This window comes from Astyanax mexicanus, chromosome 1, assembly GCF_023375975.1.
Source record: "Astyanax mexicanus isolate ESR-SI-001 chromosome 1, AstMex3_surface, whole genome shotgun sequence".
Classification (NCBI taxonomy): domain Eukaryota; kingdom Metazoa; phylum Chordata; class Actinopteri; order Characiformes; family Acestrorhamphidae; genus Astyanax; species Astyanax mexicanus.
In genome coordinates, this window is record NC_064408.1 from 84,622,602 (window position 1) to 84,646,928 (window position 24,327).

The 24,327-nt window shown below is 38.2% G+C and overlaps 1 protein-coding gene across 5 annotated transcripts; it reads left to right on the top strand.

Moving 5' to 3' along the window:
- The first annotated feature begins 252 nt into the window (after positions 1 to 252).
- On the top strand, positions 253 to 24,128 carry hmbox1b (homeobox containing 1 b). 5 transcript variants are annotated; one of them, XM_022684594.2, is made up of 11 exons: positions 253 to 489; positions 10,427 to 10,963; positions 13,469 to 13,554; positions 14,377 to 14,487; positions 14,902 to 15,055; positions 15,241 to 15,323; positions 15,860 to 15,955; positions 16,877 to 16,986; positions 17,226 to 17,309; positions 17,831 to 17,893; positions 18,980 to 19,068. In XM_022684594.2, exons 1-10 carry the CDS (start codon positions 281 to 283, stop codon positions 17,879 to 17,881), a joined length of 1,521 nt encoding a protein of 506 aa, XP_022540315.1. In that variant the 5' UTR covers positions 253 to 280; the 3' UTR covers positions 17,882 to 17,893; positions 18,980 to 19,068. The 5 variants fall into 5 exon arrangements, with proteins under 5 accessions (XP_022540315.1, XP_007255524.2, XP_022540300.1 ...); XM_007255462.3 differs by lacking the exon at positions 17,831 to 17,893 and having other exon boundaries at positions 18,980 to 24,128; XM_022684579.2 differs by lacking the exon at positions 17,831 to 17,893 and having other exon boundaries at positions 16,892 to 16,986; positions 18,980 to 24,128.
- Positions 24,129 to 24,327: the final 199 nt, after the last annotated feature.

Consider the following 24,327-nt stretch of genomic DNA (forward strand, 5'->3'; position numbering starts at 1 on the left):
GTTCAAAAACAATATTTGGTAGAATAACTCTGATTTTCACAGTTGTCATGCATCTTCGCATGTTCACCAGCCTCCACCAGTCTTACACACTGCTTTTGAATAACTTTATGCCACTCTTGATGCAAAAATTCAATTCAGTTTTGTTTGGTGGCTTGTGATCATCCATTTTCCTCTTGAATATATTCCAGAGGTTTTTAATTAGGTAAAATCAAAGAAACTTTTTTTAAGTGGTATCATTTTTTCCAGAGTTGTATGCTGAACAGCGTGAACTACATTTCCCATGATGCCCCGTTCACAGCTTGATGTCAACATTGCCGTTGTCAGTCAGACAAAAGGCGGATCAGTCAGAGACTGGGAGCAGAAGGAGGCCGGACAGGCTGGAAAATATTCACTCCTAATAATTCACCTGCATCAGTCTGGCACTGGAGCTTTACAGACTGTGGTAAATGGTCTGGCGGGCTGGGACGTTTGCAATACATTTAGGTACAGGTAACCGCTTATATTTTTCATTGTTTTGACGGGATTAAGTTTGCTGGTAGGAGCGGGCTACAGCGGCTGGCTGAGCGAGATGAGCTGGTGGTGTTGGTGCAGAAGCTTTAGCTGCTGTGTTGGTGCTGGATTGCAGTTTTTGTAAATGTGGAGAAAGTGTGTGAGTGTGTGTGCGCGCTGAGAACAAAAGCGAAATCGAGGTTAATCCGATTTTTTTATGCGAGCGGGTGGAATATGGCTGGCTAGCCTGTGCTAAACTAGCTAAGCTAAAGCTAGCTGTGTGCGGTACGCTAAGCTGCAGTTGGCTGAAATCTGTTAGCTACATAAGCTAACTTATCTTAGCTAACCCAGCTAGCGATAGGTTAGCTGGGTTAGCGTAGCTAGCTAGCCAGCGCGGTTGCAGATTTAGTTTTTGTAGAAACAACGTATAAATTCTGTCACTAATGTGATTAAGTTTGATGCATTCTAAGTAGAATGTAATGTGGAATCAGATTTGGAGGGACCGGGTGTGTTTTGTATGAAGGAGCAGACTTTAATTCGGGTTAAATGTCCTGCTCCTGGAGTTTCTGCTCAGAGCAGACAGCAGCGCTTTTTCTTCTTTTAATGATTTTTTAAAGGTCAGTAAAAGAAACAGGTTTTGCTCTCTGAGGATCTATGCTTTATTATGCAGATGCGCCCGGTGTAACCCGGAGAGGTGAAGCTGTGTGTTTTGTATCGGCTGTGGTTCTGAATCGAGATCTTAAGCAGCGGGCTCGTCCTCTCCGCCTGGATAATGAGATGCTGTAAATGTGGGGATTTTTTTTGGAGAGCAGGATTATTCTGGGCGTTTCTTGCAGGTCGCCATCATATGACTTGAATAACAGCAAACGCTTCATATTCCATCCTGCACTCCTGACTGCCATCCCGAGCCTGTAGGAGACTTTTAAAACTCCAGCAAGCAATCAGAGATCCCACACCCAGACCGAGCTCAAGCCCCAAGACTAACCAAAGCCTGGGCTTAATCCTACAGACAAAGAGTTTCCTGGGATGCACTTAATCTGGGTTACAGATCTGGCTTCAGCTGCCCCATATGCAGTGTATTTATTTAATGGTGCACTGCCCTGTTTAAAAACAATAGAAACTAACTGACTAGCTAGGCTGAATAATAGTTTCACCACCATTTCAAGTCTTTCAGAGTGGGATTGGTGTGAAATGCTCTGTGGGGGTGATTGGAAGCAGATTTTTGAAGATTTTAAACCTTAAAGTTGTTAAACAAAATTGTACTGAATAGTCCTCTATCTCTCAAAAGAATAGAAACAGCTGAACATGGAAAGTGCTGATATTTAGTGATTAAATATGTAATCTGTTGTGTTTGGGCACTTTTGGAGCCATTTACACATTTTCCACTGCGCTTCTGTCTCCAGCACTTCATGTATAAATACACTATCCAAAAACTGGATATAGACTCATAGAATAAACAAATTGACCTCAAACTATTTTTAAATGCCTCAATGGCGGAAAAAAATGATTCAGTCTTTTTACAGTGTAATGTAGAATTTTGTTTCTCTCCCAAATTCACTATCTGCAGTTCTACATAGAGATTGATGGATTGTCCATATTGTTGTTTTTGATTCTAGATAACTTTATTACATTGTAAATGCTATACATTGTTTCATAATGTGTGGACAATTTAAAATAATCATTTGGGCAATGTTATTTTTAACAGTTCTATTTGAGGTTTGCAGGTGGTTGTATTATCCACAGGACCACAGGTCAATGTCCTATTAGCACTGATAGTATCAATTCTGTGCTTAGAAAAGCGTACTGTATATCACTATAGAAACATTTATCACAATTACAGTAAAGTATAATGACATTGATCACCTCTTTTAGTAAGCTGACTGGTGATTTCTGATAGTGAATACAATTGTTAGGCCTATATTTGTGTTGCAGTCATGGTGACCTCTTGTTCACATCACCAACAGTTAGCCCTTACTGTAGCTGTTCTGACAACTGAAAATATCTCAATAATTACACTGTCATTTTAATGCATGTGCATTAAATTCAGTGCATGATTGAGAAACACTTTGTAAAAACAAGCTTTAACAAACAGCTGCTGATTTAACATATCTTGTTAATAACTGAAATATTATTGATAATATTGTTTGTTTTGCTAATGTTTTTATATTATAGTAGTATGACTAATAAATGCTAATGTGCATTATTAGCCATTTACTCAAACATGCAAATAATCAAAGTTAAATAACTTCAGTATTACGTTGGTTAAATTATGAACGGAATTCCTGTTTTAAGGAATTATTTTGGAGTTATTTGGTCTCTTGCTACTTTTGTGGTAAATATTTCCTTGTTTTAAATCATTAATATGTACTTTTAAGATTTAATAATCTTTGCTTTTTCTCACATAATGGAGTTCTGTTTGTATCATGTGTTCCTAACAAGTTAACATAACTGTTTTTTTTTTTTTTGTTTTTTGTGTGTAAATGAATTTTACAGCAAAAGGGGAAAGTAAACATTAGTCCCAATGGACATCAGTATTAAAAGTGAGAGTGAGGGTAAGGGAGTAAAAAATATCACAGGACGTTGGGGCCAAAATTGGTAGTAAAAAGTGTGATGATAAAAGGATTAATGCGCAAAGATTAATGAGTAAAAATGTTTATGTATCAGCAGAATGCACATATCAGTTTTCCAACCTGGAAGAGTTTAGAAAGTGTAAGTTGATCTGTCATCTACACATCTGTATTTTAATATCTTTTTTTAGGTAACTGTGGAGCCTGCTTGACCTTTACCTCGGCCTTAGGCAGTGTTTTGGTTTAGTGAACAGATGTTTTGGTTTTCGTAAGGACAAAAGGTTGTTTTGAGTTTGGTCAAATGAGATGTGGAAAATAGGGTGAAATAGGGTGCATATCTCCTTTAGTGTTCATTAGAATCATTTTTTACCATCATTTGACAGCACTAGCCTTAACATTGTGTCATATAAATTCATATAAATGACAAATCAGTGGTAATCGTTATAAGTATTGAACACACAAATTGATATCACAAATTATGTTCGACTGTAGTTAAGATTTTTTTTTAAGTTGCTTTTGGGGCATTGTTCTGACAATGCTGAAGAGTAATTTTAAACCTAGAGACTTTGCATTTGATATAAGCCAATTGTACTTCGTTAAAAAAAAAATAAGGTCTATTGAACGGCTCTTTTACGCTTCTTTAAGTAAGGCAATTTATAGAGCCATGATTGATCACTCAAAGATCTATTTGAATTTTTAAAAAAGATCTCCTGCTTGTTTTTATAGGGTTCTTTTAAAGAAATCTTCTAAAACATATGTTTTATGTCATCAACCCACTGATTCCCTTGGCTATTTTAAATAATGAAGTGCTTTGAACAGCAGTGCTATTATCTCAGGAGTCGGCCTACAGCTGTTCACACGTTTCAGTTTAAGTCTGTTTATGTGCTGCTTGATTGTTGCGGTGATGTCCTTCTCTGCAGTTTACCAGTTTCTGGTTCATTAACTCTTGGGGATACTGGAATGTCAGCATTAGACGTAATGCAGGTCAGTGGAGGGGAATAGGTTAAGAGGAGTGTCGTTGGTTAAACCGCATGACTCGTTTGACTCTTCCTCAGCGCTGCCGTGCTGTATGTTCACACAGTGACTCAGGAGAAGGAGTATGATGACTTTTCTCCTGAGTGTGTGGTGCAGTGCCTGGCAGCAGTGGCCTGGACTGCTCTGACGCTGCAGCCGCACTGAGTGCCCTCTGAAGCTGCTGTTCATAAATAGCCCTGCAGCTCAGCTCAGCTCAGTGGTCTGCAGTGCTCTCTTGTCTGTCTGAGCCACTGTACAGCCCTGACGAGCACAGCATGAGCGAAACGACAGGAATTGTGTGGTCTACCTAAAAGTGTGCGTATGTGTGTCTTTTACATACTCATCCATGCCATCTGCAAGCGAGAGCGAGAATGAGGGAAGAAATGCTGAAGGATTGTGTTTGTGCTCCAGATTATGGCTGTGTCAGAAGTGTTTTATGACGGCAACAGCAGCAGCATGCGGAATCGCTCTGTTTTTTTTCCCCCACTTTTTCCCGCTCATCCTCTCCCTGTCTCTTTCTTTCCTTCTTTCCTCTCTTTCTTCGTCTCATGTCTTCTGCTCTCTAACATTTCTCTTTCCGTTTTGTCCCCCTCCTTTTCATCTTTCTGATCCATCCATTTCTTCACTGATCTTACACACGTTCTCTCATGTAGTTGTGCAGTGATTGAGCCTATTTTTAGTAGACTTTAGTCCTCAGGAGGAAAGACTGCAGGTTACGTATTGTTCGGTGTCTTTGTATTTGTGTTCAATGAGACATACATTAAACGAACTATGCCTATATTTTTTCCCAGGGATAGTATTGCACTGATATCAGCATCAGTGCCGATACTGGCACTTAAACAGCTATATCAAAGAAATACTGTGTGTGTGTGACATATCTAGATATCGGCTAATTCTATAAAAAAAAAAAAATTAAGACTATAAACTACTAAAAATACAAGGATTCATTAGGGCTGCAACGATTAGTCGATATATTACACAGTATCCATTATTTACATTTTTCGATTACAAATTTGTCGACTAATCATTAATTTAAACAGTACAGCATTACACAAAGTGCTAAATGTGCAAATGTCTCACTCACACAGGTTGCACTCAACTTAGTCTGTGTCTCCAAAAGTGCACAAACACAACAGATTATATATTTAATCACTAAATATCAGTACTTTCCACATTTAAACAACATATAGATTTTCAAATGCCTTTTAAATCTCGTGTTTAGCTGTTTCTGTCGTTTTTGTGGATGGAGGACATGGCAAAAATAATCGTTGACTAATCAAAAAAATAATCATCAGATTAGTCGACTACCAAAATAATCATTAGTTGCATCCCCAGGATTCATAAGCATCAGATCAGAATATATTTAACATCCTAGGTGTTTGCGTTTTGATCACTTCATTAAACCGTCATTGTTTGATATAATTCAGTCTGTCTTTTCTTTTATTCTGCCAAACACCAAAGGTGCTTTTTTTGGCAAAATAAATTGTTACCAAACTTTTGGTGTTTCCCTTGTCTTGGCAGTTTTACAGTATGTAGAAGGTATTATATTTGTCCTCAAGTTTGGTTTTTGTGTTTTTTGTTCTTTTTTTTTTGTCCCCATTCATTTTTTCTTTTTTTTGGTGGTTCAGCCTGTCTGAAATCAAAGAGCTATAGGTACATATTCAACATTTCATGTGTCAGAAACTTGCATGGGGATATTTTATGACATTTGAAATAAGTGTATGTGTATTTGCATCTGCAGCTGTGTGTGCATGCACAACAGCATTATGAACAACTGCTTTTTAGTAGACTGTTTATCCTTGGGGTCCTAATGAAACATCTGTTTAACTCATAAGATAGTATCTCTGGCAGTTAGATTGTTACTCTGATACTTTTTCCACAGTGCTGAAAGTTGTACATGTCCATTGTAACGTCAATACAAAATTGTCTGGTGTTGCAGCTTTATGTTGTTCAGGTATAATTAATGTTTTCTCTTTATCTGTGGGTGGTCACACATTTTGGATATTTGTATGTGGAATATAACTACTAGTGTTATTCTTTATATGTTTACTACTTATGTCCAAATGCTTGTGGACAGTCAGCTGTTATAAGTTGTGTCCAGTGCTGACACAGATGTACAAATGTGCACATGTGTACACACACAGCATGTGTTGACCCTATGGAGAAGCACTGCCCCTCTGGCTGAACAACAGAACCTGTTGGCACTGTGCCTAATTTAAGATGGGTTTAGGATAGAGGGGTGTAAAGACCTCCCCAGCATTGAACTTTTGGAGCAATGGGACTGTTCTCTTCAGTGATGGTGCCCCATCTAATCGAATGGGTTTTAAAAAAGTGGGATGAGATGTGTTTGTGATCATCCAACATCCTGAACTCACTAACATGCTCGCAACAATGCTCCAAAATCTAGTAGAAAGCCTTCCCTGGATAGCAGAGACCATTACAAAAGTGAGAGAAATTATTTTAGCAGTACCCTTTCTTACAGAAAAAGCAGTGAACTAGCCCTAGGTATTCCAATATTTTTGTCTCTATAGTGTAAGCAAATATTATTTATTTATCTTCACAATCTGGCTGCCCCACCCCCTTCTCTCCCGATGGTGGTGTAGGTTAACGCTTAACCAGTGTAAACACCCCCACTGAGGGGTGATGGAAAATGGAACATAAACTCAATCCACACAATTGAACAAACAGAGACGTGTGTGTCAGATGTGTTCTCCGGTTTGAGTGTGTGAGGATTGTTGTGGTACATTTACTCTCTGTTCACTAGTTCACTATTAAACTGCTTTGTTCTCTATTAACACAAACCGGTTTGAAATGTAACCAGTTAGTTAGCTATCCTGGGCTCGGAGACGGGCTGCTTGATCATTAGCCTGGTGTGAAACTGTTGTTGTTGAGTGGGCAGTTCAGGTGCTTGGGTGGTTTTTGTGATCATTGTGATTAGATTCAGGCATTTGCATAAGAAAGGTATAGCCATATTTACTCACACTACACGTTTGGTTGCTCCAGGTGTGGGTCAGGATAAGTCAGTGAGCAAACATTGCTTTTTAGTGGCTACCTCTTAAACTCTGCTCTTCTGCTGAATTGCAGGTCTTCTTAAAGGGTCTGATATAGTGCTGGGAAGTTGATTGAATTAACTTGATTGATTGCATTACTGTTTTAATTCGATTTTTCAAAATGCAGTAATGGAGATTGTACATCTTTACATATAGAACATACCAGAGGTAGTGCTGGGCAAGCATGGCCTTAACAAATCAGCTTAGATTTTTTCCCCCCAACAAAATCCCTTCCTACTAAAAATCTAACTACAGATGACAAAGAAATGGTACAAAACTGTTTATCTGTTTAGTTTTTTTTTGTTTTTTTTTTTATTCACAGAAAAAACTTTTCCACAATTAATCACAGATCCTTACCGGAGAGAAATAACGCTGCAGTTTTAGAAACTGTGGACTTTATTTCTAGCTAAATATACGCTTTATCCCATCGGGTGTTTGTGTCGAATGTGCTGGAAAATAATATTGCTATATTTCAAGGTATTTCATTTTTGGGTTATCAATATTCTTGGTGGAATTTCAAAACATTGACATTTGAAAAAAATAATTAAAAAAATATACTACTGCACTACATACATTCACTAAAAACTAAAAAATCTTTAAACTTTGTCTGTTTTGTAATCAGGACAAAGACACTAAATTTGTATAAAATAAAATAAAAAAAATCTAACAAAAATAATGTAATATAACAGTAAAGATTTACCACTAAACAAAAGTGTAGCATATTTAGTGCATGCAAACAGTAACAAGCAAGTAAAATAAATACAGAAAATAGCATAATGTGTACAAACGGGCTGCTTTGAAAAATATGCCTGTCACTTTATGGAGATTTTTTTATTGTGTCAAAATTTTGGAAATATTATTACATAAAGTGTGTGCCACACCCCTAGGCTTGTGTATATTTATAAAAAAAAATGTTTTTTTTTTTTTTACACCGTATCGACCAGATCTTTCTAAGATCATTTGTGTTTCTGTGTACTTTACTTATAGTACTCAGTAGGGATGCACAAAGATATGGGAATTATGGCCAATATTTCAAACCGAAATTTGCTGACATGTGGTTGTGATACTTTAAAATCCTTCTGTGTAGCTTTTTAAAGTCGATTTAAAGTTATGAAGTTATGCCAGTGTGTCTTTCTGTTTTTCTGTAAACTATAAATGTGTATGTCAGCGTTGTCACATACAGTGGGGGAAATCAGTAAAGTTTACCCACCTACAAAAAATAAAGATTTCTGTTCATAGGAACACTTTGACTGTGAGAGACATGGTGGAGAACTACACAGGAGGACCTGGTCAAGTGTTCGAGTTGTCACACCCTTACTGTTTAAAGTTTTTATTTGTGTAAATGAAGCAAAAATAACCAATTGGACAAGCTTGCTTTTGTTCTATGAGCAATGGGAGTGTGAATTTATTTTTTGCAAACTTGTAAACTTATTTTGTATGCCTAGCGATATTGAATTCGACTGTATAGAAGCAAAACAACTTAAAGATATGCATGAAAGATCAGATTGTGTTCTCTCCAGTCAGGTCCTTTTTCTTGGTACAGTTTGGGGACCTTTTTGATCTCACAGTGGTAAAGTAGTGATAACTGTTCAGCTCTCTGCAGCGTTCTGCTGTGCCTCCTGAGCAAATCTTAATATGCCATAACAGCCAGTCATGTTATGGATGGCGTACGTTCCATCTGAGGAAATTACATATTGCAGCAGAATAGTTTCCATGACAACAGCAGAAGTGATAACTCTGGGTGAGCCGTGTTAATGAAGGAAGAGTGAATACAGGCGGCGAGAATTAGGTCAGATAAAAAAGAATTCTTCCTTTTATTGTCGGAACAGGCTGGGCGCATCAGGACGACGCTGCAGATTCAGTCATTTTAGCTCAGCATTTCAGGGCAAACCTCAGCCATTTTAATAACCGGTTTCAGTTCAGGACTTCAGAAATATTTGGCCTTCAGTTGAATCTGCAACTCAAAGTTTTTATATATTCATCTGCTGATTCATGCTGTCTTAAATCAGACAACTACTGCTGATTTTCTACTTCAGATATAGAACTACTGTTCTTCCCTACTACTGTACCACATTCCAGCTCAGTACACTCAGCCTTTACAGAGTATTTATGACTTCAGCGTAATAGTTTGACTGAAGTCTTAGTTTGTTTGTAAAACTGCATCAAACCAAACCAAAGCATTTTTTAAAAAGCTATATGGTTTGTCCTTCAACATTTTTAGTAGCTGAGAATACGCAGATATTAAAACATTTATTTTTCATTATGTACTTGAATGTTTTAACTTAGAGGATGGTGTTAAGATACGTACCAATCTGCTGTCCTTTGCCTTTGTTGTACATGGTAGTTTTAAAAAGTTTTCATAAACCTTCTGTCACATGGAATAGACATAGTATTAAAAACACAGTCCTGTTGGAACCACCTGTCTGCCACCAATAATTACATATAAGCTTTTGATTAATAATATCAGTTCTTTTTTTAAGGAAGCTTTAGAGTTGGGATACATTTGATTAATCGAATTACTGTTTTAATGTGATTTTCAAAATGGGATAATGAAGCTTCCAGAGTACATTTCAGTAGATTGACCTGTGCTCCTGTCAGAAATCTGTAAAGAACTCTGTTATGACAGTAATTTTACACTTTTCCTTAACGGAAACATAAAGACGTAATTTTTACACCATGTTTAAATATTTACTAAAAATGTAAAAGATACAGTAGCTTGTGCATCATTTTAAATGGTGCTGTTTTTTTTTTTTTTTTACAAATAAAACAAAAAATATGTAAGATCTAAAAATCGTAATTGCAATTGAGGTTCGGTCATATATTTGAAGAATATTGAGATTCTTCTTTTCTTTTGTTATCATCCAGCCCTAGGATCGATACATTTGATACTTTGGAATATCAGTATTTTTTTTTTATTCCTACAGATATTGCTAATCCACAAACTCACCCTAAGACACATTTTTAACCTTTCTTTAGTTTTGGGTCTAAGCAAGTGGTGGTAATGTCTTCTAGGTATTGTGTTCAGTTCCATGTTCAGTTCCATTGAGTAAATAGTTAAAGTTGATTGGTTGATGGACTTTAGTCATAAAAGTCAACAAAACTGCAGAGCAAAAAGTGGGAAAGTGTCAGATTTCCAGTCTTGAAGTGTATAAGTCATGTAGTGTAATGAAAGCTTTAGTTGGACTGTGCTTAAAAGATGGTTTAACTGTAAAAAAAAAAAAAACAAACTGACTGACTACAATGGGGTAATGATGGGTAAAAATATTTGTATAGTAGTGACACTCCTCGTTCCTGTGCTCTCTACAGGATGTCCCACTACACAGACGAGCCTCGCTTCACCATCGAGCAGATCGATCTGCTCCAGAGGCTGCGGCGGACCGGCATGACCAAGCCCGAGATCGTCCATGCGCTGGACACCCTGGAGCGGCTGGACCGCGAGCACGGGGACAAGTTCGGCCGCCGCATCCCTACTGCCTCTGACTCCGCCTCCAACAACAACGGCTCCACCTCCGCTTCCGCACCTGCCTCCAACAACAGTGCCAGCAATGCTGCCACGGCGACCGCCTCCACCACCTCCATCGCCACTCAGACGCAGTACCGCAGCGGCCTCTCGCCGTCACCTAGCAACAGCTATGCCACGTCCCCTCCCCAGGCCGTGCTGCCCTCGCCCGTCTCTATCATCGGTATCGTGCCGAACGGTCGAGACGCCTTGGCCACGACACCCAATGGGAAGCTTTCACCTCCTCGTTACCCGATGAGCGCAGCTGCCGCAGTGAGACCGTACGGGTTTGAGGGACCAGACGAGGAGATGGACATTGATGACAAAGTGGAGGATCTTATTAGGTCAGTAGTAAATGTTAAAGGCTCACACTTACAGATTTGTTCTTAACATAACTTCATGAAACTATGCACTGAAAAAGAAAAGTACTGTGAGCTGAGTTTGTTAGCAAACTAACTATTTAACTCTTTAAAAAAAAAAAAAAAAAGCTTAAATATTTGGTTAAAACTGGTAAATTGATAAACTGGTAAACTGTTTTTTTGTCTCTTCTTACAATATGCTTTTTCCATGATCGAATATGTTTGGATTTCACTTGACTTGATCAGATTAACGGTCTGTCGTCTTCTGGTTTTAGAAATTGTGCAATATACTGGTAGAAATAGGTGAGATCACATTTACAGTGTGTTACCAGAAGTGAAATGGAACCAATGTGTCTGATCCAGATCTAGGGCCCTATGATTTCCGTGATGCAAAGTCTATCTAAAGAGTCCTAGTTGTCATTGTTTTTTTTAGAGATTAAAAATTCAAATTTAAATATTACTGGAGAATACATCAAGACAAATTTGTTTTTATTTAATTTGGACTTTTAATGTTCTTTTTTTTTTCATTTTTTACATGAACTGACTTGTTTGGAGAATGTGTAGTTTGTGTTAATTATTTCATGTTTATTTCATTCTGCACAAAATTATACAGGTGTGACACACGGTACGTGTTTATGCTACAGAGACTCTTACACCCAGCCTCTGTCTTTCACATCCTGCAGCGCTTGGATCTTCTTGTCTTTATTTGCACGATAGGAATGTGTGCATAAAAGCTGAGATCTCAGCTGAGGCTCATCTCCACCCACGCAGCCCTGGAATAATGCAGTCAGCTCGGAGAGAACACACTCATGCTTTCATCCCATAATGATTCCCACTTTCCTTAACACAGTTTTAGAACAAGGCTATTGATTTGACTCTGTCCACCTCAGCAGCCCATTTGATGCATTCTTTAAAAAATTGCAATGGGTTATATTTACAGTGCTCAAACCACGTCATAAAAATCTGTGGTACCTTTCAATCACTGAGGTACAGTGAGGAACATATACAGTTTCACAATATATCAAGGTTATTTTGGTGTTTCAGTGTTTTTCCTCCTCTTTGGTCTGGTTTTGTAGTCTTTTCACTTTTCACGTTTTCTCAAGGACTGAAGCAGTCAGCTGCAGATTCACTAATGAATAAAGCCAGAATGTGCATTCATAACGCGTGCCAAAGATGCTGCGTCAGCACTTCGGGATGGAGATGCTTTATGAATGCATCCCATATGGTACCTATAAAAACCAAGGGTTGTGCTGCACAAAGAGCCAGCGATACGATGATATGGTGCCGTAATCACCATAAATTGTGTCGCAGTAAGCTTTTCTGTGCTAAGGCTGTATCTCTTATTTAGCTGGAAGGTGGTGGAAGTTTATACTTTCCTGAATCTTCCTAGGTGACCTACACTAGCACTAGTCATTGTGAGAGCACTTAACATTTAATATGATCTACTATATGCATGAGTATACAAATACTTTGTTAGAAAGAGTGTAAAAGTACTCCTGTTTGTTCAGATGTAAAGAATCCTGGAGTTGGTCTTTACTAATGCTGGGCGATTTGACCTTCAAGATCACAATTAACGATTATTTGTTAATCCTTTAATTTTTATTGATGAACAATTATTTTAAGGAACGATGGATGTGACACCTTTCTTTGGTACTGGGTAATTTAGTTGTTGTATTTAAGGGTAAAGTACATGCACACACACACCGGAAGGAAAATGTAATTTTTTTAATTCATATATTACATCAGTAAAAGGGGTCTGTGCTTTTAATGAGTTGTCCAGCCTTATTCTTTACTCTATAAAATCACTACATATTTGGTACATGGTGAGGCCACTACCGTTTGTGGCTGGAAGTCCCAAAGTACAGTATCTGAGTATCTGAGTTTCTGAGGGGAGGGGTGGCAGATCTCTCTCTCTCCCAAACACTCAGCATAATGTTAACTTAACCAGTGCAAGGATCTGATAGCAAATGTAACAGTATTGACGACAGATCTTTTACAAGCATGTTTAGTTGGGATCATGACTATATCGGAATTACATTTATTATTATTATTATTATATATATATTTTTAAAGCATCTGCATTTTGTTATTTCATGCTTCTGCAGTTGGTCAACACTGACTGTGCTATCTAAAAATAAATAGATTTTTATTAGTTTTAAAGTTATACCAAGGTGTCTAGTTATAAATGTATATATCAGAATCTTTATCCACAGATAAATATGTGTTAAATATTGGTCCAGATTTTCCACATTGGTGCATTCCTTATATTCAGTTAAAATGTCTATTGTGTATCAAGGAAATGTTTTTAAATCTTGTGATAATATTGTTTTTTTTTTTTTTGGTGTAGATCATTGAATAAATAAACAGATTTTGCACACAGTGTACCAACAAACAGCATTTACTCTTTAGTTAGTGCAATTCATTTGTACCTACAAAAAAAAGAATGATAAGCTAAATAAATTTTTTCTTTCTTCCTGTGTGCATATTCAGGCGGGACAGCAGTATGGTGAAGGAGGAGATCAAGGCATTCCTGGCTAATCGGCGCATCTCTCAGGCAGTGGTGGCTCAGGTCACAGGTCAGTGGGTGAAATCTTCTTCATTAACATATGCAGCATTCATTATGACTGCCCTCTCTGTTTTAGTCTTAAGTTAATTTGGTTGATATAATAAACAGCACTGACTTGTGTATTGAGACAGAAAAGTATTGTTATGATCTTAAAAATAGCCTTAATACATAGACAAAGATAAATGCTAAGATACTATGTAAAGGCCAGTGTATACTACTGTCATAGCCTCATGTACCCAATGCCTCGCTGAGTGCTGTACCACAGAAGCCAGACACACACCTCCCCAGAAATGCAACTACACTTTGCACAACATGCACAGCATCTGCTGTGATTGGTCTGCCGAGCCTTGTGTTCCTCAAGTAGAAACACGCACAGCTGCATAGCACATTTATGCTGGCTACACCGTAGGCAACATGTTGAGTTGATGCAAAAGTTTAAAAGCAGCTTAAAGCATCAGACAGACAAGCTCAATATTATACAGTATCAGTCTTTTTCCATTTGCACTGTTAGTCAGTAACTTTACTCCCTTTCAGAAACTCACACTCAGTTTTCCATAATGTAATTAAAAAGGTGTTTCGGGCATTATTGATATTGACCTCAATCTTAGGATTTTTTTTTAAAACAAAATCCAATCCCAATCATAAAAATAATATACACTACCCCCATAAAAAAGACAGGAAGTTTTTAAACTGTAGCTTAAATCTCACTGCAGAGTGTTTAATTGGATATTTTTCTCTCTTTCTCTTCTATTGTCTCTCTCTCTCTCTCTCTCTCTCTCTCTCTCTCTCTCTCTCTCTCTCTCTCTCTCTCTCTCTCTCTCTCTCTCTCTAGGTATCAGTCAGAGTAGAATCTCTCACTGGCTGCTGCAACAGGGTTCAGATCTGAGCGAGCAGAAGAAGAGGGCGTTTTATCGCTGGTATCAGCTGGAGAAGACCACACCAGGTGTGTGTCTGTCTGTGTCTGTGTGTGTGCGTCTCTTTCTTTTGGTGCATGTACAGGAAGAATAAGCCAATGAGATTTTTCCCAGCCAGCATGACGTATGAAGCACAGCTGTGGCAGTGTTTCACACACAGTGCAGCAGTGCCATCCAGAGTCCTGTTTTGCTCCCTCCACATTGTAGAGGGACAGCTGCTGTGTTATGAGACTGAAATTGGTCAGATTTGGAATTGGCTGATCTTCACTGCTAACACGCCTACAGCAATCGAATGATTTTATTATAGATGATGTGTATCAGTTTTACTTGAACCAGTAATGTGCATAGTAATGCGCACTATATAACATAATGTACTATTTCTTAAGGCCCAAAAAAAAAATAATAATCATAATAATAATGTTATATTGGTTTTGTGTTTTCAGGTGCTACTTTAAACATGCGCCCCGCTCCACTGGCCCTGGAAGAGATTGAGTGGCGTCAGACTCCACCTCCAATAAGTACTGCCCCTGGTAGTTTCCGGCTGCGCAGAGGCAGCCGTTTCACCTGGAGGAAGGAGTGTCTTGCTGTCATGGAGAGGTGAGGAGCACGAAATTAAGGAGGAACATTAAAAGGCTCTCTAGTGTAGAAAATAATACCCTGGCCCAAATATTTTTCTGTGAGGTTCTGAGTCATAGCCATTACATTTAACTGCAGCACTACATAACATTCCTTTGCCATATTATTAGAGTCGTTGAAGACTTCTACCCATTTTTTCTCCTCAGCTATTTCAATGACAACCAGTATCCTGATGAAGCCAAAAGAGAGGAGATCGCCAATGCCTGCAATGCTGTTATTCAAAAACCAGGTAACTAACAAACACAATGTATGCCCAACTGTTTGTGTACACCACTGCAGTGATTGCACAAAAGCAATCATAAGCACTAAGTAGAGTAGTGTCTGCATATTCCAGACACACACACACACACACACACACACACACATACACACAGCTTGTCTAGTCCCTGTACAGAACGATTGCAAATAAAAACAGAACTCTGGTACAGATAAACATTAATCTATGGGCATTGTGCCAAATACTAGGTGCTAGGGGGATATAGGGCCTCCAACTGTGTTGTCTGAATGAATGTCGATCCAACCAATTTTTTGTGGGATGATGTGGTTGAAATAAAATGATATTGTCTATCAATATTCAGATGCAAAAAAGGGAGCTAATTTAACCATAGTAGTGTTTGAAATTGCATGCATTTTAAATTACTGTGCCTTTTCTGCAAACTTTAGGCTTTCCCTAGGCTATCCATTTTACTATAGCTGACGCATTTTCAGTAGTTTTTCGAACCCTTAGTCATACCTTCAGCTAATGGGAAATGTGTTTATTTTCAGGGAAAAAGCTGTCTGACTTGGAGAGAGTCACATCTTTAAAGGTGTACAACTGGTTCGCTAACCGTCGCAAGGAGATCAAGAGGAGGGCCAATATTGGTAAAGTGTCTTCTATATTTCATGTATTAATTTTCTTTTTTGTTTTTTTTGCTGCTACTGGGGAAGAGATCAGAGATTATTGGTCTTTTAACCCATTGTTCTGTGTGAGTTCAGGAAACATTTCTTTGGGGGCGGCTTCCCAGGCAGGGATTAAGCCTAGTCTTGGATTGCACAGCATTTGGAATGGAGCCATTGAAAGAAAAATCTAGTTTTCACATCAGTTTTCATGTCTGTAGTATGTTTCTCTGATCTGGATCAGTTGAGAAGTTAATTTATTTGGAGCATTTTCTAACTCGATAAGAAAGTAAATATAGCTAGAACCTTCTGTGTAGTTGTGCAGTGTGAAGCGGCTTTAACACTCCAGCTTCATCTCTTTGAAACACCAGTGTGAGACGCAGTAAGAGTATGATAAGAGATAAGAGAATGATACATCTACAGTGTTCAGTGTAAAAACAGTTTAACATGGAGCATATTGCTAGCTGTAGTAGCTAATTATCTGGCTAATATATCAGGTTAAACTGCACCTGAACTGCCATTTTGCTCAAACCTGAGGAGTATATTATATATGCGGAGCAAATCAAGACCGGATCACATTCTCACCACAAATGAACCATTCCAGAGTTTGTTTGGAACTGGACCAAGATCACCTCCTCTTGCGGGCCTCGGTATGGTAGTTTTGGTTCAATTACTGATTCCACACCTGCTGAAACGAACCCACTCCAAGATTACAAATGAACCCGTCCGTTTTGACCAAATAGTGCTGGTGTGAAAATGCCCTAAGACTAGGTTTGAACCCTGTCTGGAAAACGTCCCCTTAGAGTTTATTCAGAGCTCAGTTTTCTGGCTGGAGGTTGTTTCATATTTGGTCATGTGGGACAGTCTGGTAGTGGTTTTTAAGTAGCTTCAGATGTGTCATGGCAGGGTCTTTTTTCCAAGAAGCCACAATCCTGGAGAGCCATGGGATAGACGTGCAGAGTCCTGGAGGACATTCCAACAGCGACGACATTGACGCCAGTGACTACACTGAGCAGGTAAAGTGATTTTCTACAACTCAGCATTTAAAGCAGTTGTTTTTGACTTTATCATTTTAATTTCTTGTGTATATCCACAACTGCTCACACCTGTATAAATCCTGTAATGTTCTCCTGTGAATGCAGCATTTTTTAGCTTCCATGGAACATATATACTAGTGATATACTAGTAGCTTTTTCATGACTTCTTTGATGTTTTGGTAGAAAAACTTATGTTGTTTTCTGTGTGTCCTCTGCAGGGGTGTGAAATGCCCTACTTCGAGAAGAGAACCATGACTCGGCCGTTTGGTTTCTACAGGCTTGAGCCTACATCCCCCACACAGGTACAATAGGACTGTTTATAGAATTTATTCCATCTGATCTGTATTGGAACACTAAGCTAGCTTACTGGGTTACATATTGGCAATACGATACATAGGGTTTTATACAACAGGGTTTGCCGCTGGGCTGCTATTTACTCCAGTGTTTTAAAACCACGAGCCAGACAGATTCACATGTGCTGCATTGAATGCTCGCCGATGCACGTTAGGGGCTACACAGCCATCCAGCCTAAGTGTTAATTTCATGTTTTCATTTTTCAGTTTGCAAAATGCGAGCTTCAGGTAAAGAGACAGTAAACTGTGTTCTTGTCCTTGTTGCCTGTTTAAAACAAACTCTTTGCTAGTAAGAATTGGCCAATAAAATTAGACTATTGGGTTATTTGGCAGTAAATTATCAAAATTGGTCATAAAAATTCATTCAGTGCACCCCTAATGTGTGCGCATTTTGTATATGTTTACATATATAATTATTTTTAAATTATCACTTTATTTACTGTATGTTTTGCACTATCCTTTCATGTAAGCACTACTTTCAACAAGACCAAGGCTACGCTCACGTTACCAGGCTGAAGTGACTCAAATCTGGGGTTTGTGTTTTTCTTTTTTTAATATTTAAACATTTTAGCCTTGTAAGAAATTTTCAATACGGTTTTGAAATGTCAAATTCGATCTTTTGTTAAAATCAGATTTGAGTCACTTTCATGGTCCTAGAGGTTCTAGACTGTACATATTAATTTTGGTTGGCATAAATATGAACGGTCAGATCAGATCCTATTTTTGCACGTACACAGCTGATTAGTGTTGTCAGCTTCAGCCAGCGTCAGGGTTGTGCGTAATTCCACTTTCCTGTCTGATTCTTGCTTCCTTTGCGCATGCACGTGTCACAAAGCAGTCTGGGCACAACAGATTACACTTGTGTTTGCTATTGTTTCTGTTTAAATAAATAATGAATAATTAGTTTTCCTTCTTTACAACCAGAAATCTGGTGGGAAATAGACTTTGGGTGTAGTGAAACATGGTAACAAGTACAAACTTCTGTCGTACATATACCTTGTGCTCGTCAGTCGACTTGAGTGTCTGGAGAACTACCTTTTTTAATAAACTAGCTGTGCACTTTCAAAATTCTCAGTGCCTCATTTTAAATATCAGGGCTCAGAATTCCACCAGTGAAGTGTGGTGCTGCTTGAGCTTGTTAATGATGTAAAAAAGGGCTGTATTTTGGAATGCCGGGGGAGAATAGAAATGGGCTGTTTGACAAACGTTTGTATTCGTTATCATGTTTCACTACACCAGATTTCTCTTTTTAAGTGAGGGGTGGTCAGAATTTGGCACAACGTGGCGATATGCCAAAGAATATTAATGTAAATGTATCATTCAGGTACAGGTTACTTACATTTTTGAAATATGAACCATTAACCAGAAAAATCTGACTTGATTAATGAGGATTGTAACGTAGCCGTATTCCACATGCATGTAAGGGATTTAATATTGTGATTCATATTATAATTCTACAACGATTAGCCTAAAGCAGCTCTGTCTCTGTAAGACCTTGCTAAATTTGCATGTTATCCATAGTTCTAGACAGCAATGTTAATCTGGGTGCTCTAATTTTCAGCTTTAGCTGTGTTTGTGTCTGTTTTTAAACCAATCTATGTTGTTTATCTCTCCTTCAGGATGAAGGCACCAATCATGCAGACCATCAGGACCCTATCTCCCTCGCTGTAGAGATGGCAGCTGTCAATCACAGCATCCTGGCTTTGTCCCGCCCAGGGGCGGTGACCAGCGACATCAAGACAGAGGCACTGGACGATGATTAAAAAGGCCTGCTGGGTGTGGCGGCGTGTGCGAGTGTGTTTGGGGTTGCTGTGTGTGCGTGTGCGCGTGCGTGTGTGAGCAGAAGTGGATGTGTGCTGCTTCATTTATAGGGTGGAGGTCTACTATCGCAACGACCAAAACAATGACGCTTTTGTCTCTAGCTGTTAGAAGCGGTCACTCTTTTAACCCTCCATCCTCCTGTATGTTAAAAACGGCCAGGCATGCGTCTGCTCTTCTGCACCGGGCTTGTATTGGGGAAGAAAAAAACAAAACACACACAATAAGGTTAAAGCATTTTCTGTGCTTGGACCCCTTAAAAAAAAGTCCTCCTTTTTTCTGGAATCTTCCACAGTGTGGGGCCACAGGTCCTTCCTTTAAACCTTGCCCTGCCTCCTAAACCCTCAGGCTCCCGGTCCTGACCCCAAACTTTACCTCATTCCGCTCCAGGGGTGTGTAAATCTGTGCTAATCGTGTGTTTTCCTGTTCCTCATCGGTGTGCTTCCTGGAAGTAATGTTGCTGTGCTTCAGGTGTCTCCTTTTTTTTTCTTTTTTTTTTCAGCATCTCTTTGCTGAAGCGCAGGAATTTCCTGTGGTTTTGGGACAGGAGAGGCAAGAGTGTGTGCGCTCGTGTGTGTATGTATGAAGAGTGACAGTGTTCTGCACTGTTTGTGTGTGTGTGTGTGCATGTGCACATACGTGCGTGTGTGTACCGGACTCCTGTATTGACTGACTGACCGCTCTGTGTATTTAGCTTAAATACCTTCATTCCCTCTTAATGTTTTTAAAGGCGTACTTCAGCATTTTTAATGTAATCTCTCTCTGCTGCCTCTATATGTAGCATATGATCTATTACCATATACATTCAGCAGCGTTTTATCACTTCTTTATATTCAAGCAGAATAAAATGCGAACTCCAAACACACTAGTAATAGATGACCGTGCCCAGCAGCTTCTATTACGTCACACCTATGTTCAGCCGTACAGTGTAATCAGCTGAGTACCAGTATCTCCTCATAATGGCACTCCAAGCAAGTCAGTCTCTGTGTCAAGTGCAGGTCTGCCTCATCCATTCCTCACCTGTATCCTAGCAACAACCAGAGACTTTTAAAAGTGGCATATACCAAGTTAAAGATGACCGTTAACTAACCTGCTGAAAAAACAAATAAAACCAAGTCTTACAGTAAGTTTCATGAGTGACGAGAAAAACCAAAAGGCTCCAATTAAAAATAATGCAACCAGATCAGCAGAGCACCATGTGATTGCACATTCCACCACAACAATTCTGTGGTGAAGAAACACCTTGTTTAATAATAAAATACTCTTAAGTTATTTTTAGTATTTTTTTTTCTTCATTTAAATAATGAACATAGGACTAGAACTGTTGTTAGGGGTGGGCAATATGGTAAAAAAAAAAATCGTGTATTATAAAGCCTTTTTTTTTTTTTTTTTTTTTTTAAATGATGCACAATATTTCTCTCGATTTTTGACATGCAGACAAAGTACACCAACAGTGTCAGATTTTTAAGAAATACTACAAAAAAAATAATGTCCCAGATCTATTACTGTCATTTGTTTTCAGTATTGTCTGAATTAGTTTACTTGTTAAATTATGAATGATTATTCATGAAATTAAATGAAATATGCCGTTCATCGCTGTTCTTTTAAGCAATGACAATATTTCGGATATACACAGAAAAGTATATTGTGCATCACAATAACAAAACTGAACACGGTACAATACAGCGTTATTGTCATTGCCCAACATGAGCTGTGGTATAATCACAGTGAATCAATCAAGTTACAGTTACACACAATTTAGGATAATATGGGTGCCCAAACTTTTGCACATTGAACATACGTGAGTTTAGTGATGATTTAAGTTAAAAATGCTGGAGTATTCCTTTAAGTTTTTTTTAGTTTAGTTTTTGCTTCTTCTTCTCCTTTTTTTAAATCAGTTTTATTTTGTATTTTTCTCTTTTTATCAGCAGCTTATTGTATGTGTTTGTTTCTTTGTACTGGGAATCATGTGGACGAGGAAGAACAGAATAGAAGCAAAGTGATACTAATAAGTCATGATTTCATAAATGCCAAAGGATGGAGTTTGTCGTCCTGCACAAAACAGCAAGCGAGTCCCCTGGACTATAAACTGCGGGTCTCCTGGACTCTTTCGGGTCGCCTGTAAGAAGAGATCCTGTGTGTAGACGTAATAGTTAATGGTGTTTCTCATTTTTGTATTTGATTTCTACGTGTCCAGCTTTACCCAAAGTGATTTGGAGTAATCCTAAACTGTGTTGGGTTTTGTTTTGTTTGTATTTATTTTCTTTTTCTATGTTCACGTCCAGAGATTTGTGAGAAATAAGCTAAAATCTCAGTCATGACGACATAAACAACACTTGTTCTTGTGCAATTGCATCAGTAGATTTAAAAATGTGACTTTAGTGTAGGGTGTCAGAGCATTCCTCTGAGTTGAGACGGATAAAAGACTGAGACGTTTGAACCCTAAACCCTGATAATCCGGCCAGTGCATCACCGTGTCCGTGGTGCTAACCGATTTGTGAGATGACGTAGTGACGTAACACTTTCGCGGTCTGTAAGACGAGCCGATGCGTTTTCTTTTCCGCTGAACGTCTGCTGTCTATGAATAACATAAGCTTGGTACAGTTTCCGATATGTAGCTCTTTTACTCGGGAAAAAACAAATGGTTCTAAAAGATGATGATTATGATCAACCTTCTACTCAGTATGATTTCACCTGCCCTTTCTCTCTTTCTCCTAGTGTAAAATGATCATTGATATTTATGAAATGCAGAATTAACTAATCAAGGGTTCTTCTTTCGTTTCTTCTATCTATTTTTGGTTTTGCATATTTTGTGGTATTTGTTTTGTTTGTTTAAGAGCAGTCTCTCTGTGTGTCAGATTCACGTATGTTTTTGAGAAAACAAAGCACCCCCTTCCAACTCCAAACAGGCGAACTGTTAGAAGGCCACAGCTGAAACATTGAGTACTTTTCAGCAGTACCTCAGGTAACGGTCGGTTTTGCTCACAGTGGAGAGGAGCTAACAGAGAAGAGAGGGGAAAAAAATTAACTGATGTTTTAAAGACCATAGGTATGAAGAATCAGTTTGTGTGTGTTCTGATAGGCAGTGTTCTGATTTACTGTAATCAGGGCTGAGATGTTGAATTCTAGTAAAATCTAGTAAAAATTCAAAATGTTACGTTACAAGTATTACAGAAACTAATTGTTTGTTTGAAACAATTTTTGAGCTTTCTTAACAGATTAATTAATCACCCTTACTTCACCCTATATGTAAGATGCATAATTGTGATGATTTTTGTTTTTGTGGGAATTTTTTTTTTTTTATTATTTAAATGTAAGCACCTTGAGTCATTTATCATTTTGTCTCGATATATTTTCCTGCTAGTAGAATACCAGTAACAGTTTAATCATGTAAAATATTTAACAAGCTCAATTTATGAACTGCAAACATTTGCGGCGCCAATTCAGCAAAACAGATTTTTCTTTTTATAATCAAACAGTTCACTGTATTTTTGTATCTTTATACAAAAGATGGATTGTGCATTTGTGGATGTGAGATGATCATAATTAATTAGTGTCTGTCCCATTTAGTTTCAAACCTCTGCCCTGTGGCACGCCCACACGCAGTCTCCTATTGGCTAAAACATCTTTATATAAGAGTATATTCACTCTGTGTACTCGAGTAAAGATAACACACAGTCTCTGGAGAGATCCCGTCCAGTTTAGTTATCTCTTCTTATTCCAGCTAGAGCTGATGTGTGCCACTCAGCATTTTACTGTTGAGAACTGTGGGATTTACAGTCTGGTAATGGTGCTTGTCAGTCAGTAGATCATTTATCATTTATGTATCTTCTAAACTAGCCACGCAAACACACAGGTTTAGACCTATTAACCTGAGATGTGGGAGAATCCGTGTTGTAAACTGCTTCTATGTGAAGCACAGTGGACTTCAGTGGAAGACGACTAAACTGGGCGTCTAAAGTCTCTCAGAAACTGGTGTAGTTCTTACCAGACAGGACTGATCCTATAGTTATAGGCAAGGGGAGGAATAAAAAAAAAATGATTTGATGCACATGAGCAGTTCATTTGTGTGGGAGCTGCTCAAAGCCAATATATATATATATATATATATAATTTTTTTTTTTTTGCAATGTTTTTCAATACATTAAGATCCAGGCCTCTGTTACAGTCATCCACCTTTTCTGGCCTCAGGATTAAAAACTGACTGCAGAGAGAAACAGAGATCCAGACTGCCACTTTACTCACTCTTTGTTATCAGGTTAAATCCCTTTTGATTAAAAGTTGACCATGTTGAGTAAAAAATGTAGCATACACTCTGAAATTGCACACGTAGCTGTTAAGCCCAAAAGCGCAGTTTATGAAATAGCTTGTTTTACCTTTGTGTGGGTGGAAATAGACTGACTAGATCAGTGTGTTTATCATATTTTAAAATATAAACACACATGCAAACCTGTGCCAAAATATAATTTCCAGTTATGGGGTCTTTCTACACCCCACACTGCATTATAAAACGCTGTTTAACACACACTAGTATTCTGACCCTTCGCCTCTCTCGCTATCACAGCCTCTGCTGTTCAAGGAGCTTTTGATGCTTTTAATCAGGGGGTGCTTTGTGTTCCAGTCTTCAGGGTTTTCAGGTTCATCTGTCCATAAACATCTCCTTTCATATATCAAACAATCCAATAATGATGTATAATAAATAATACAATAACTTAATATCTTAAATTGTCGAATAAAATAACTGTATTGAGTTTAAGTAAGTTTGCTCTCAATCATTGTATGTCCCATTTAAGAATTTAGTGCCTTTTTTGGACAGTAGACTGTTCTGTAATTAAACTGTAGTATATATGAGCGTTTTTGTACAGTTTCTTTGTTTAAAATGACTTTTTTTAAAACTTGTGTTTATTTTAGTATTGTATCTACTAGAGAATAAAGGTATATTGATGAAAAGAGTGGTGGCTTTCTTTTTCCACATCGTCTGGCTTCACTTTGTGTGCAAAAAAAAAAAAAGGTAAATCATAAAATATCCTGTTTTTTCAAGCCTCTGGAAAGACTTTAGGCAGAAAACTGGGATTCATTATGAGCAAAGCCTCATCGCAGTAAAGCCAAACTGGCCTTGTTGAGAGTTTAATAAAACAAATAAACAGCA

Coding starts and splice junctions, on each gene's coding strand:
- hmbox1b (XM_007255462.3), top strand. CDS start 281: ATGATGCCCCGTTCACAGCTTGATGTCAACATTGCCGTTGTCAGTCAG. Junction 16,987..17,225: donor CCAGTGACTACACTGAGCAG/GTAAAGTGATTT, acceptor TGTCCTCTGCAG/GGGTGTGAAATGCCCTACTT. Junction 17,310..18,979: donor AGCCTACATCCCCCACACAG/GTACAATAGGAC, acceptor TCTCTCCTTCAG/GATGAAGGCACCAATCATGC.